The sequence below is a fragment of the Coregonus lavaretus genome, assembly GCF_964263955.1.
Source record: "Coregonus lavaretus genome assembly, chromosome: 11".
Taxonomy (NCBI): domain Eukaryota; kingdom Metazoa; phylum Chordata; class Actinopteri; order Salmoniformes; family Salmonidae; genus Coregonus; species Coregonus lavaretus.
Genome location: NC_139998.1, coordinates 45,754,298 through 45,770,267, shown reverse-complemented (window position 1 = coordinate 45,770,267; position 15,970 = coordinate 45,754,298). Strand labels below are relative to the sequence as shown.

General features: G+C 41.2%; 2 protein-coding genes and 1 long non-coding RNA gene across 5 annotated transcripts in view; 2 read left to right on the top strand and 1 right to left on the bottom strand.

Annotated features, from left to right (window-relative positions):
* abca7 (ATP-binding cassette, sub-family A (ABC1), member 7) overlaps nucleotides 1-1,847 on the top strand; it is a 44,124-nt gene extending 42,277 nt beyond the window's left edge. For both annotated transcript variants that reach the window (XM_084171787.1, XM_084171786.1), the window contains exon 49: nucleotides 492-1,847. In XM_084171787.1, the coding sequence (XP_084027913.1) occupies nucleotides 492-938 (447 nt within the window). In that variant the 3' untranslated portion in view covers nucleotides 939-1,847. The remainder of the gene's footprint in view (nucleotides 1-491) is intronic.
* Nucleotides 1,143-4,035, bottom strand: LOC311137353. 2 transcript variants are annotated; one of them, XR_014613944.1, is made up of 4 exons: nucleotides 3,677-4,016; nucleotides 2,873-3,555; nucleotides 2,404-2,603; nucleotides 1,143-2,090 (listed from the first exon to the last, which is right to left on the bottom strand). It is a non-coding gene; the product is annotated as an uncharacterized lncRNA (long non-coding RNA). The 2 variants fall into 2 exon arrangements; XR_014613943.1 differs by having other exon boundaries at nucleotides 1,944-2,603; nucleotides 3,677-4,035.
* Nucleotides 4,036-4,111: 76 nt separating this feature from the next.
* Nucleotides 4,112-12,173, top strand: r3hdm4 (R3H domain containing 4). The gene is made up of 8 exons (XM_084171799.1): nucleotides 4,112-4,269; nucleotides 5,200-5,357; nucleotides 5,575-5,696; nucleotides 5,842-5,956; nucleotides 6,236-6,321; nucleotides 6,497-6,582; nucleotides 6,761-6,816; nucleotides 10,102-12,173. The coding sequence occupies exons 1-8, from the start codon at nucleotides 4,229-4,231 to the stop codon at nucleotides 10,206-10,208; spliced, it is 771 nt and encodes a 256-aa protein (XP_084027925.1). The 5' UTR covers nucleotides 4,112-4,228; the 3' UTR covers nucleotides 10,209-12,173.
* Nucleotides 12,174-15,970: the final 3,797 nt, after the last annotated feature.

Below are 15,970 nucleotides of genomic sequence, written 5' to 3'. Positions count from 1 at the left end.
AGATCTGTATAAAATGACGAGACGCTCATGTCTTGTCCCAAAGGCGGGATGGCAGGTGAGACGCATAGGTCCAAAATAAGCCCATAGAAACACATTGGCTGATTTTGGCGAGATTGAAACCTCTCGCTTCGCCTCTTCATCTCTACCATGGTAGCCAAAATAATGGACATTTTTATAGATAAATAATATTATAGATGATCCTAAGCATGATGGGATGTTAATTGCTTAATTAACTCAGGAACCACACCTGTGTGGAAGCACCTGCCTTCAATATACTTTGTATCCCTTATTTACTCAAGTGTTTCCTTTATTTTGGTAGTTACCTGTATAACACTTCAGAATTCATTTTCTACTCATTCACTGTGAGGCACTTAAACAGGGCACTTCTCCTTCCCTCCAAGCACCTACTTCCATTTGCATCTTATCTTAAACCATGCCCCTGTGTTAACCCTTCGATGTGTGTCCATTATCTCCTCTCCCCCACCCTGCAGGTGTTTGTCAACTTTGCCAAGGAGCAGAGCGATGAAGACCGGCTGAGGGAAGTGACGGTCAACGGTGGGACACCAGCACCTCAACCCAGAAGAGTGGCCCAGCCCACCCAACTAGGGCAGACAGCCAAACCAGCCCAAACAACCAAGCCTCTCCAGTCTGTCAAGTCCTCAGACGGCAGACCCAGAGAGACCAAACCAAACGGGGTCACGGACAGTGGCATGGCGATGACAAGCAGGCCACAGGAGAAGCCCGAGTCGAGCAGGGGATCGAGCAGGGGATCGAGCAGGGGAGAGAGCAGGGGAGAGAGCAGGAGAGAGTCGAGTAGTAGGAGGTCAAGCAGGGAATCGTCCGCCAACGGATCCAAGGGCACAAGGGAGACTTCAGGCAATAAGGATCCGACCAGTCTGTTCCTAGTGGGTAGCAACACACAAGACAGCAGTGTGTAAAGTTATTGGGGCACAGCCCCCTGAATGGACAGCCTGGGATCTCTGTGCCCCTGTGTCCTCTAGGAGAGGGGAGGGAAGTACTACCGGATAGCTCCTCTAATGTCTGGGTGTGGTGCCTTGTTCATTCTCCATCACAGCTATAGTGTAGTGGTCCAATACCTCCAAACTAGTTGTATTCACCTCCAATTACTTACAGGCACTTTCATGGTTCAGGTCTTTCGTTTATTATTTACTTTTTATTTGGCATTTCAATTTCCAATGAATGATGAAAAAGTGGTGTTCCTCATGGGTCAATCAAAGAGTCTTTCAATATCTTAGCATTTGCATTTTGCCTAAAGCACTTTAACTGAGAAATGCTGCACACAATCTTACCGATGATTTGTTACATTATCGCTGAAGATGTTCAGGGCAACAAAATCATCGTCAATATCTTTTCACATTGGTCTCATGTTTTGCACAGAGACAAAAACATATTTTTTTCTGGTGTCCAGTCACTTTTATTATTTGACGCTAAAAACGTAGTTTACTTGCACTGGCACAACATTGAGATGTACAGTTACCAGACTGCGTACCAGACTCCAAACACTGCCTTCATTAGGTCAACTGTTGTTTTTATATTTGTTTTTTATCTTTCAATTGGGCTCATGTTATACTGAATGGAACTTGAGAAAAAAAATATGTAGCTGTAAATCCAAAGCAGTTTACTACTGTACTGTAGTCTGACGTATTGGCGAGATTGTTACAATAACTGATAGGCATGTGTAGAATATCTGTACATACAATTGAATGTATGGTCTTATGATGTATATTATGCTTGAACATTCATACTTGAATATGTGTGTGATTATTTATGTGTACATACAACTAGATGTATACAGAACATATAGTAATAAAACTTTTAAATGGGGATACATCTATCTTGGGTATTTTGTTCTAGTAATGTATAACAACTTTATTAGCATGTACAATTTTCATCTATTGTTGAGATGGTGATTCATCCATGTTCAAAGGCTTCCTTTGGTCATACTAAGGATGACGGGCAGTTTGGTTCTATTGCAGAGGGAGGCAGGGTTCTGCATTTCATTCTCTGTTATTAGAGTGGTCCCTTTCTTCCCACCGATTGGCTTGACCTCTGAACATCTTACCGTTCCCCTGGGAAAGGTTAAAATAAATTAGTTAGCCATAAAAGTGGCTTCATCTCAATCAATTGCCACAATAGAACAACAATTATCATGAATTCTGACGGGTCTCTGTGCTCATTGTTGGGACGGCTGGTAGGCTAGCGGTTAAGAGCGTTGGGCCAGGAACCGAAAGGTGAAAAATCTGTTGATGTGCCCTTGAGCAAGGCACTTAACCCTAATTACTCCTGTATGTCGCTCTGGATAAGAGTGTCTGCTAAATGACTAAAATGTAAAATTGTTAAAGGATAACCTTCCCATTGTAAGAAGTATTGATGGAACAGTACTCTGTGCTATAGTCTCCCTGATGCTGGAGCCTCTTCTCTCTCAGGTTTCGCAGCGCGCCAGCCATGAGAAGATGATCAGGATAGGTCAGTCCCCATGTCTCATCATCTCTCTCTCTCCTTCCCACTCGCTCTGCCACTCTCTGAAGCAGGCCTTCTATACTGGACACTGAGATCTCAGGGAGGCGAAACTGGGCAGACCTCTGAATTGAGACAATATGAAGATTGGATGTAACTGCTTCAATGGGGTATTTAATTGCTCATTCAGTATTTGATACACAATGGATTAGATAACTAGCCAGCAGGATATTTAGATGTACCATTTTTTTTTGTATCTCCCTTAGAATATCATTTGTGGAATAAATTAATATAAGATACATTAACAGTGGATTTTGATAAGGTTTGGTGAAGTTTGATGTTAAGTAATAACTGTGTAATACATGAAAGGTGGTGAAATGCAGCTGATCCTTACACATCGGGAGATAATGGTGGTGTCCATCAAAGTGCTGGTCTTCTGCAATAGGATCATGGGAAATGGTGCCTCATTCTCACTGGGTTTTGTCCCCTTGGAGGATTTCACCAAGGCATCTTGGTCTGATACACATATCTGTGGAAGAGACGTGTGTGACACTGGCATTCCCATGCACTCTGAATGTGCTAGTCGTGTAGTAGGGGATGGTTTACTTATGGGTGGTAGTAACATAGGCTTCACTAGACGGCTTGCTTTAGCCCTGTCCAATTCTTGTCTAACGTGGGGTCTCCATTCTTGGTCTCTCGGACGCTGCTCACCAGACTTTGATGTGTTGAAGGTCCTTGTATCTGTGCTTGTCCCAGGTTCCTCTTCATCCAGAGAACCACTGCTTTCCTCTACAGGCTCTTTGGCTGAAGCCAGGACAGGCCATAGATTGACACAGATTTTCACCACTCTATTGTCTAATCTCTCATATGTATTGGAGACAGGACTTCTGGCATTGATGTTGTTTGTGGTTACTTCACAAACCTTAGTTAACTTTAAGGCAGTCTTCCTGGGTTGTACACATTTCACTGCTCCCACAACCATTGGATGAGGTTCAGGTGTTACCCGTTTGTCGCCTATTTCTGGTCTTGTTGCCCTTGCCTTGTTCCTCCGGCCCATTCCTATGTCTACAATTTTGCCTGGAATAAAAGTTCACACTGTAAACATGATGCTCTAATATTATGTAAGCAAAAGCAGCTTTTCTAAAACATTTGATACTAGTATAACTATTAATCTACAAAGGAAAACACCAAGACATACCTGAGAAAGATATCCAAAAGATAAAAGTAGCCTTTTCCCAATTATATCCCCAAACAAAGAACACCTAGAAAGAACAATAGGCTACTGACTATGTCTGGCCGGGTGGGACTGTTTGGGACTCTGTCTTGTAAATTGGCTCTCTTGCCTCTGGAAGGGCACAGTTAAACATTGCTGTTATGGAAACGTCTACAACCTTAACTTTACGAGATATGTTCAGATGTCATTGAAATAGAGCCTACGCGTCTTTTTCGCGTAGATAGCTACTAATAAAAAAGAAACGTTAAGGCGAGAAATAAAGTTATTTTGTAACCAACGTCAACTTGGTTTGACGTTGACACAGAGCCCGTGTTGCTGCGATCAAGATTCTAATGACCTAGAGCTTGTGCCTCGTTTTCGGTTTTGTGAAGGGCGGGGATAAGCTTTGCTGTTGTCTGTCTACCTACTCTGACAGAGCCAAGCTAGCAAGTGGCTAACTGAACGCGTACTCTATTTATGTGTGTATCGTAGCTATTGTTTTTGTATTCAACCCTCGTTAGTTGTTCTTTGCGTAAGATGGTTGTTTTGACAAATAATAATGAGGAACAGGATATTATGTGAGTGAAAAAGTCTAGCTAAATGGTCTAACTAAATTGGGAACTTGCGAGCTAGCTAGTAGCAATCGACAAGCACATTTGAGTCATTGTTTTCAAACATTGAATATTTGATAAATAGCTAGTCTGTATCGTAGATTTTGCCAGTTAGTTTTGCTAGCAGGTACATTTGTATAAATGAATGCTATATCAATATGTTTGTGCTTAACACTACAATACGGGTAGCTAACGTTAACTAGCTAAGCTTGCAAGCTGGTGTGGTGGTACACATCTAAAATGTGTGTGTAGGTTTGCCGGCTACCGTTGGTGAAGGTGAACTAAGTTTATCACAAATGGCTTGTGTATATGTTACATTGACGCCATTTCAAGTGGCTGACCCTAGTTAGTAAAACTGGTTAGCAAGATTTTTTTGTTGCTCGAGTCGTTTGTGACACCTCTGCTGCTCTCTCTCTGCTCATGCAAAAATATTTGTAGCCAATCGTTAAATTCTCTGACGAGACCTCTTCTATATACACCTAGCTATAGCTGTTACTATTGTAACCAACAATATACTTCTTCATGACAGATCATCAAGCAACCTCATTTGCATGAGTCATTTGACAATGATAGGACGTTAGCTACAATGTTGCCATCTGGTCTAAAAGTGGTAACAGTGAAAATCGACCATTCAGAGCTCGATAATTTTAATGGGGCGTGGCTTTGCAATCTGAACCGACTGACCCACTTTTTATGGTGGGGTGTCATGTAACCTACATCTAGCCTACTATTCTGTGGTCAGTATAACTGTAGCGAGATTATTCTATTAGTAAGGCCATTCAATATTAGTTACTAGCTACACTTGAACAAATACATATTTTGTGAAGAGGTCACCACGAACACATCAGTCAACACACTAATTGAGTCCTCATAATCCTTGCTCTCTATTTCTCCCAGCCTGAAAGAGGAGCGCAAATGCACCTCTCTGCCCAACTCCCCAGCCAAACGTGCGTCTCCAACCAAGAAGAAACAGTTTTTCATCAACCAGGCGGTACGCAACTCTGACCTCACACCCAGAGCCAAAGGCAAGAAGAGCCAAAGGCGGCAGGAGAACAGTAAGTTCTCATGTCTGTCAGTGGGAATATTTCACTCTGCTGCAGATGTTGGGTTGCTGCAGATGGTAGATGCCTGTTCATCATAGATTCTTAATACCCACTAGCTTGATTGCAGCTGGTCTGAACGCATTCATTAGTCATAGCCAATAGCCAAACAGTATTTTATCAACATGATTTAACGATGCTGCCTATTCATTTCTTCTCTCCCCCCAAAAAGGTCGCTACCTTGCCAATCTACTTGAAAAAGATGAGTGCTCCAAAGACGAGGCAGAGGTATGCAGTGACCCTGCCCCACCTTCCATCTTCACTGAGGCCTGCACCAATGGCAACTACGTGGAGGTAGGATTCTACTGGTCCCAACAATTTATCTTCAATCAGGCCTCGCTTGTTGCAAGAGAGACTCGCTGAACGTTTTACCACTACTACCCCTAACTACATTTTTGCCCCTAAGCTGTAGCTCATTGTCCCCTTGTCTGTCTCCCAGCAATGGAATGACTTCATGAATCGCTCTGGAGAGGAGCAGGAGAAGCTTCTGGCCCTTCTGGAAGAGGAGGCCAAGAGGAGCAACTCCAACAAGCTCCCCAAGGACCAGAGAGCGGGTGAGAGCCCAGGATCAATGCCTGTCACAATCCCAACATGCACTGCCCTACATACAAAGCTTGTAGCATTATGCTGTTGAAAGTTCATTACCAAGCGTATGTTTCGGTTGATGTGTTTTATCACTACAGGTCAGTAAACAACGATGTTTGCCAGGAAATAAAATCTGTAAATGATAAAAATCAGTGCTTCATTGGTTTAAACATGCTCATTGTCAGGATTTGGGGATATTTGACATTGGGATATTTGATATGAACTGATCACATTTTTCTACTCTGCAGTGAATCCAGCCTTCAGTGCTCAAGACTACTTCCAGAGGATTGATCGAAGGCTGCGTGCTACGCTGAAACGCAAACAAATTCCCATTGTAAGCATCAACATTAATCATTATGAGATTTTAAGACATGTTTGCCAACCATATCATGGGTTAACCAAAGATAAAGACACTGTTATCTGTGCTAGTGACACCTGTCCTCATCAACACTTAATTACACACTTTAACTTCTCTCTCTCATTGCCATTCTCCCCTCTGATTGGTTTAGGGGACACTTGAGGTACTTGAAGAGAACCTTCTCAGTTTCTTTGGTGCTCAGCCTCACTCTGTTTACACCACCAACCTTGGAAGCAGGTACTTTTTTCCCTCTGAAAATGTTCCCCAAACAGAATTATCAGAAGTGTTCTTTAAACATTTGAGAAGGTCTTCTGGGCTAATATTTGGACTTGTATAGATACCAATTATGTGGGAAATGTTGACCCAATTAACAGATTTCCAGTTGAATGAACTGATTTTGTGTTTTGTTTATTAGCTTTGAGAGGCTACTGCTTCATGCCGTCTGCCAGTACATGGACCTTGTTTCAGCAAGTAAGTAGTAGAATGACCATGAAATACAGTGGGGAAAAAAAGTATTTAGTCAGCCACCAATTGTGCAAGTTCTCCCACTTAAAAAGATGAGAGAGGCCTGTAATTTTCATCATAGGTACACGTCAACTATGACAGACAAATTGAGAAAAAAAATCCAGAAAATCACATTGTAGGATTTTTTTATGAATTTATTTGCAAATTATGGTGGAAAATAAGTATTTGGTCACCTACAAACAAGCAAGATTTCTGGCTCTCACAGACCTGTAACTTCTTCTTTAAGAGGCTCCTCTGTCCTCCACTCGTTACCTGTATTAATGGCACCTGTTTGAACTTGTTATCAGTATAAAAGACACCTGTCCACAACCTCAAACAGTCACACTCCAAACTCCACTATGGCCAAGACCAAAGAGCTGTCAAAGGACACCAGAAACAAAATTGTAGACCTGCACCAGGCTGGGAAGACTGAATCTGCAATAGGTAAGCAGCTTGGTTTGAAGAAATCAACTGTGGGAGCAATTATTAGGAAATGGAAGACATACAAGACCACTGATAATCTCCCTCGATCTGGGGCTCCACGCAAGATCTCACCCCGTGGGGTCAAAATGATCACAAGAACGGTGAGCAAAAATCCCAGAACCACACGGGGGGGACCTAGTGAATGACCTGCAGAGAGCTGGGACCAAAGTAACAAAGCCTACCATCAGTAACACACTACGCCGCCAGGGACTCAAATCCTGCAGTGCAAGACGTGTCCCCCTACTTAAGCCAGTACATGTCCAGGCCCGTCTGAAGTTTGCTAGAGTGCATTTGGATGATCCAGAAGAGGATTGGGAGAATGTCATATGGTCAGATGAAACCAAAATATAACTTTTTGGTAAAAACTCAACTCGTCGTGTTTGGAGGACAAAGAAGGCTGAGTTGCATCCAAAGAACACCATACCTACTGTGAAGCATGGGGGTGGAAACATCATGCTTTGGGGCTGTTTTTCTGCAAAGGGACCAGGACGACTGATGTGTAAAGGAAAGAATGAATGGGGCCATGTATCGTGAGATTTTGAGTGAAAACCTCCTTCCATCAGCAAGGGCATTGAAGATGAAACGTGGCTGGGTCTTTCAGCATGACAATGATCCCAAACACACCGCCCGGGCAACGAAGGAGTGGCTTCGTAAGAAGCATTTCAAGGTCCTGGAGTAGCCTAGCCAGTCTCCAGATCTCAACCCCATTGAAAATCTTTGGAGGGAGTTGAAAGTCCGTGTTGCCCAGCGACAGCCCCAAAACATCACTGCTCTAGAGGAGATCTGCATGGAGGAATGGGCCAAAATACCAGCAACAGTGTGTGAAAACCTTGTGAAGACTTACAGAAAACGTTTGACCTGTGTCATTGCCAACAAAGGGTATATAACAAAGTATTGAGAAACTTTTGTTATTGACCAAATACTTATTTTCCACCATAATTTGCAAATAAATTCATTAAAAATCCTACAATGTGATTTTCTGGATTTTTTTTCCTCATTTTGTCTGTCATAGTTGACGTGTACCTATGATGAAAATTACAGGCCTCTCTCATCTTTTTAAGTGGGAGAATTTGCACAATTGGTGGCTGACTAAATACTTTTTTTCCCCACTGTATGTATATATTTTTGTGTGTGTGTACTTTTACCCCTTTGGTAGTTACAGTCTTGTCCCATCGCTGCAACTCCCCTACGGACTCGGGAGAGGCATGCATCCTCTGAAACACGACCCTGCCAAGCCGCACTGCTTGCTTAACCCGGAAGCCAGCTGCACCAATGTGTCGGAGGAAACACCGTCCAGCTGGCGACCGAAGTCAGTTTGCAGGCGCCCGGCCCGCCACAAGGAGTCGGTAGAGCGTGATGGGGCAAGGAAATCCCGGCCGGCCAAATTCCTTGTCCCATCGCGCTCTACCGACTCCTTGTGGCGGGCCGGGCGCCTGCAAGCTGACTTCGGTCGCCTGCAAACCCTCCCCTTACCCGGACGACGCTGGGTCAATTGTGTGCTACCTCATGGGTCTTCCGGTCATGGCCGGCTGTGACACAGCCTGGAATCAAACCCGGGTCTGTTGTGACGCCTCAAGCACTGCATCGCAGAATCCTTAGACCGCTGCGCCACTCGGGAGGCTGAAATATATTATTTCTATAGTTATTTATGACTTTTAAAGCGACACTGACACCTAACCTACGCTTGTGGAAAAAAACATATTTCTCCAATATTTTGAGTACGAATATTTAAAAAATATGCACATTTTCCCACCAGAGGTTTGTTTCCATCAAACTGACTTGTTGCAGTTTAAAGGCTGTGCGTGATGACGTAGTGCACATAAAAAAAACGTTTGCGCTAAAGTTCTCATGTACCGAATAAAAAACATAAGTTCAATGTGTTTCCATTGCATTTTCCACTCTATCGATGGTTTTGGTACACACACTGTTGCGATAAATGGCAAACTTGCCCAATCTCGTTTTTTTTGCGCATGCTCTTTAGACAACAGTTTGCTGATATAATGGACATTAGGTTATATGATGAGATGGATAAGAGCAAGATCATTTTTATTTGTTAATTGGCAGCTAAGCACCGATCATAATGTCACTAGCATACAAATAAAGACACTCAATATTTATTGGAAAGAAGCAACAAGCTCATCACGTGCACTTTCACCACCTTGTGAAGTGCATTTCAATCTATTTCATCTGGAGCCTAATGTGCATGCTTTGTCAAGTCGTAGTGGGAGGACCATACAACATAGCGTAGTGTGACTGCAAATTTACCTCGACATTATGGTTATTCTATCAAAAATTGCGCAAGAAATCGTTTCCACCTAAATTTGTTGCATAATTCATTTTACCGACACACAAAGATCCCACCATATCGAACAAACAAATTGTCTGTCGACATTTCTGAAATTGTACCAACAGCTGTCGTGATTTTTTTTTTTTTTTATACGGTATGACTTTACTCGCATAAAAACTGGGGATGGAAATGTGGTTAGTAACATGAAAATAGAGCCCCACAGTGGAGGTGTCATAATACCCATAAACCTTGTCCTAGAGAGATTTACAGTTATCAAAACGTCACACCAAGGTAAGCCTACACAAAACACAGCCCTTATTTTAAGTGTTGCTAAAATCCCCTATAGGAAAAATGAATGGTGTAAAAACGATTGGAACCATTTCCCTGTTTGACCGCTAGGTTTTATGGGTATAATGACATACTGTGGTACTCTATAATGAGTTATGTATTGAGAGATGTTTTATGTTGTCTGTGTGCTGCAGGCTCGGACTGTAACGGTGCTCGTCAGACTGATGTCATGAACAAACAGGAGGGCTTGTTCCAGCCTCCCAGCCCCATGCTCTCTGCCTACCTGGAGCACATGAGCTGAGAGACGGTCACACCGCTGGACAGATGGGCCTGGTTCCATTTCACTCCCTAGCCCCATAAGTGCAGACTTGAAAGGTACAGATAGGCATAAGTAAGTGTATATAGGATTACTCAAATCTGAGCCTGGAAGTCCAGAGTACTGCTGGTTTGATGTCACTAATTAGCCAGAGATTCCACTCACCTGGTGTCCCAGATCTGAATCAGTCCATGATTTGTTAGAATGAAAATCAACAGTGTTGCTAACATTGATGTCCAAATTTAAGTAAGTTGTAAATTGTGTTGACTCTACGTAGTCCACTCATATGCTTAGTGGATGTTCTATTGCTCTTAACTATCCAATCCAATCCTTCATCTATCTGTGAACTTAAAATTGATGGCCACCAGGGTAAGGGGGCAGGGATCAAAATAGAACTGGGCCAGAGAGGGAGTATGCAGCTCACCTTCTGTATCTGTACTGATGAATTAATTAGCCACTATGAATTGAAAAAATAAAAACAGCTTTAGTGGTAGGACCAGGCTTAAAACCCTTGGACCTTTTCATGCAACTTGAGTGAAGAAAGAGCGTGATCAGAAACTATTCTATAGCACAGAACTCATCACTATGATCATTTGTCAATGTATATGGCTTTAGAGGTATATCTATGGTTTTCATTACTTGTGCTGGTAAAAAAAAAAATACTTGCAAACTCTCTTTGCACAATATTCACACTCTTGCAAGAATATAAATCTATCCACAAAGATATGGGCCACTTTCCAATTTGACTTTGCATGATTGTGTTTTATTTGGGGAGAAAGCTTTTCTATTGTTTTGTCAAAGATGTACACCATTTGGCAGCTTTTGATACTTGCATGCATAGACCTTGTGGTCTACTGTACTGAATCCAGGTACATTGTTATTCCCCCATTTGTTTACATTATTTAGCAAATTATGTAAGTTTACCATCTGACAATGAAACAGGTCAACTTCAAAAAAATAAATATACAGCTTCATAGATTCTCTCAACTGCCATTTGATTTGGAATGTCTAATCAAAAAGTACTGTACTGATTATGTACAGTACTAATGAGTTAATATAACACAACCTTCTTACTTGACAGCAAACCTGCTCTGTGCTTTGCCTCTCAGGCACTCTTTTCTATCATAAACCACCCCTGAACTAGCACTTATGCCTTACGAATGCATTCCTGGAACTTTCAATAAATTCCCTGGTTTTCCAGAAATCCTGGCTGAATGGAAACTCTGGGAAAACCGGAGAATTTATTGAAAGTTCCAGGAATTTTGGCAACCCTATTGCTATGTATTTGTGTATGTATTTATACTAATGACTTTTTGAAAGTATCCATCCAGGTTATTTAAAATATCCATAACTTTATTTGTACTATCTAAAATGGTATGAAGAAACTTGACCTGCCAGTGTGTCGATAACCAAAGTTTGTTGTGTGCGTACATTTAGTTTCCCAGGCTTTCAACCTCTCACTATGAATGTCTTTTGTGATTTCACAAGTAATGTATTCATACGAGAAGCTTAACTTCTTTTGAATATTACAACCAACAACCCTCTACTATATGTAGTGGTGCAATTTTTTTTAAACTTTGTTGCTTGTTTATTACTAGTAGTGCTGTAAATATTAAGCTCCAACATTAATTAATTGAACTCATGTTCAATGTGTGCCAACAATACAGGATAGGAAAACTTCTGTTTCTGCATAGTATTCTCTTAAAGCTTTTTACAGTGATATGAATAGATATTTCCTTCAATGCTTGTTTGATGCAGGCGTGTATATCTTAAGTAATGTCAGTACATATTTATATCAGGAAAATAGTCAAATGATAATATAGTAGTTTAGTTTGTAAATGTCAATGTTTCTCCTATTGTCTAGGCAGTTGGTTGTGTAATCCTTACTGAAAGTGCCAAAAGCCATGTCTGAATAGACACATTTTAATAAATGTTAACTCAAGTGTTCAATGACTCTTAAATGACTTGATTATTTAATCATTGATTCAGACAGTATTTCATGAACAACTTAAAATGTATATCCCTTAATATTGCATTTGGAATATTAAATGGACACATGGTAGTAGCAATGATGGAGCAGTATGATGGTGCAGTGTGACTCCCTGCCATAATTTTTACATTAACATTACTGCTTGATGGACACTTAATATGTAATAAAAAAAAGTGATTGCACAGGATCTTTAAAGAATGTATTACATAACAGGAAATGTGGAATGTAATTGAGCTTCAAATATGAGGAAATGTCCACATAATATGTCACAAGAATGCAATACCTCTGACAAAACACGTTTCTCTGAGTTGGGTACCACAATGTGAAAGACTAAACTTTTTTAACCAATTACAAACCTGAACTAAACAAAAACTTTGATGTGCAATTAGTCAATAGATCTTGGATCAAAATAAAATTATCTGCTGCAACATCCAAATGTGAAAGTGGGCTTTTACAGTATATCTTTAAATTGTCAAGATTATAAATAGTGGGAAAGAAAGCATAAACTCAGGGTGTATGTTTTAACTACAGTGAGATAAAAAAGTATTTGATCCCCTGCTGATTTTGTACGTTTGCCCACTGACAAAGAAATGATCAGTCTATAATTTTAATGGTAGGTTTATTTGAACAGTGAGAGACAGAATAACAACAAAAAAAATCCAGAAAAACGCATGTCAAAAATGTTATAAATTGATTTGCATTTTAATGAGGGAAATAAGTATTTGACCCCTCTGCAAAACATGACTTAGTACTTGGTGGCAAAACCCTTGTTGGCAATCACAGAGGTCAGACGTTTCTTGTAGTTGACCACCAGATTTTGTCCCACTCCTCTTTGCAGATCTTCTCCAAGTCATTAAGGTTTCGAGGCTGACGTTTGGCAACTCGAACCTTCAGCTCCCTCCACAGATTTTCTATGGGATTAAGGTCTGGAGACTGGCTAGGCCACTCCAGGACCTTAATGTGCTTCTTCTTGAGCCACTCCTTTGTTGCCTTGGCCGTGTGTTTTGGGTCATTGTCATGCTGGAATACCCATCCACGACCCATTTTCAATGCCCTGGCTGAGGGAAGGAGGTTCTCACCCAAGATTTGATGGTACATGGCCCCGTCCATCGTCCCTTTGATGCGGTGAAGTTGTCCTGTCCCCTTAGCAGAAAAACACCCCCAAAGCATAATGTTTCCACCTCCATGTTTGACGGTGGGGATGGTGTTCTTGGGGTCATAGGCAGCATTCCTCCTCCTCCAAACACGGCGAGTTGAGTTGATGCCAAAGAGCTCCATTTTGGTCTCATCTGACCACACCACTTTCACCCAGTTCTCCTCTGAATCATTCAGATGTTCATTGGCAAACTTCAGACGGGCATGTATATGTGCTTTCTTGAGCAGGGGGACCTTGCGGGCGCTGCAGGATTTCAGTCCTTCACAGCGCAGTGTGTTACCAATTGTTTTCTTGGTGACTATGGTCCCAGCTGCCTTGAGATCATTGACAAGATCCTCCCGTGTAGTTCTGGGCTGATTCCTCACCGTTCTCATGATCATTGCAACTCCACGAGGTGAGATCTTGCATGGAGCCCCAGGCCGAGGGAGATTGACAGTTATTTTGTGTTTCTTCCATTTGGGAATAATCGCACCAACTGTTGTCACCTTCTCACCAAGCTGCTTGGCGATGGTCTTGTAGCCCATTCCAGCCTTGTGTAGGTCTACAATCTTGTCCCTGACATCCTTGGAGAGCTCTTTGGTCTTGGTGGAGAGTTTGGAATCTGATTGATTGCTTCTGTGGACAGGTGTCTTTTATACAGGTAACAAGCTGAGATTACATTTCACATTTACATTTTTGTCATTTAGCAGACACTCTTATCCAGAGTGACTTACAGTTTGTGAGTGCATACATTTTTCATACTGGCCCCCCGTGGGAAACGAACCCACAACCCTGGCATTGCAAGCGCCATGCTCTACCAACTGAGCTACAGGGGACCTGTAAGAGTGTGCTCCTAATCTCAGCTCGTTACCTGTATAAAAGACACCTGGGAGCCAGAAATCTTTCTGATTGAGAGGGGGTCAAATACTTATTTCCCTCATTAAAATGCCAATCAATTTATAAAAAATTTTACATGTGTTTTTCTGGATTTTTGGGGGGTTATTCTGTCTCTCACTGTTCAAATAAACCTACCATTAAAATTATAGACTGATCATTTCTTTGTCAGTGGGCAAACGTACAAAATCAGCAGGGGATCAAATACTTTTATCCCTCACTGTAAATGTGTATTTATTTTAGCCTGGAGCCTATGTGCACAGTCACACCCATAACAGTTGGGCAATTACTTGCAGTAATTTCTCCTGTTTTGAAGTGTGAAAATAAACATTTATCATCTTTTATGATGGTGATCATTTCAACAGCTAGCTCTGCTTCAGTAAATTGTTTGCAAGATACAGTAGAGAGTATTCTATTTTGAGAGCTGTCATGATTCATGAATCTATCCACTAGATGGCAGCCTGATGTTAGTAATGCTTCAGTTAATGTGTTTATAAGAAACTTTAGTTTTCATCAGTAAACTTCAATAACTTATGTTTTTTATTTATTAAATGCAGCCAAATATGTAATAGGTAAAGTGTTGATACTGGTTAGAATTAAATTAGGCTTCAATTAGATTCAGTTGTATTGTTGCTGACCTTTGCTGTGTGATTGAAATGCATAGGCTACCCCTTGATACAAGTAACTGATGCAGAAACGCAAGGTTTCGCTTGCAACTGTTATGCATTAATGATGGTAATAATAATGATTAATTATGTCATAATAATTAAATTATTTTATTTCCCAAGAAAATTCCACCATAACTTTTATTTCATGGGAATTTTGATGAGGGAAAAAGCAAAAGAGTTGGCGAAATGTATAAGCGATAATTAGGACGTGTGGTCTCATCTTAATTTAGTTTGCTTACTTTGTGTGCTATGAACATTCAGTAGGGCAGAGTAGGTAACTAGATTCAGCCCCAGACTGATTTTAGTCAGAGCGGATGGTCGAGGTCCAGAACATAATTATAATAATTTGAACACTGCAAATTGACCACAACTAAGCCCAGAATAAATTGTATTTGAAAATTGAGACGTGATCACGTCTATTTTTTTAATTCGGGGAATAATTGGCAACAGATTTCCTAAATTAAACATTTTTAGCTGAATTCCTGGTGATTTTTGTCTTATTTTTTTTATTTTTTACAAGAAATCAACAAAATAAAAATCAACAAAGGAAATCGCTCGCGGGTCCGGTTTTGGCCCGTGGGCTCTAGTTGCAGACCCCTGCAATAGAATATCGGCACCACCCACCTGCTGTAGGGTGAAAAGGGATCGCTCACTACCTAAGGGAACGTCGCCAAAAGCTTAAATGGGGTAGGTAGTCTTTCATTATAATGTCAAGGGAGAATCTGACAAGTTTCCAACCATGACTACGTCGAGGAGTGCTTAGGGATAAAATAGTTTCTTCCTTCCTCGAGTTATAGAACACAAACACGTTTCAACATCTCTTACATATTTCACCAACATGAAACTTAGAAACCATTATTATACAATGCCATTATTTCCCCCCACACTGACTGCACATATATTTACATTTGCCGACATACCCTTTGTATGTATAAGTTGGCCTCGTATGATTCAGAGGGAATTTGCATCTGATTGCTGTTTGTCAACCAATGATTTGACTCTACGACGGTGAGCACGCCTTAAATTAGTCAAAGATACAATGTAACCTGTAAATCAAGCC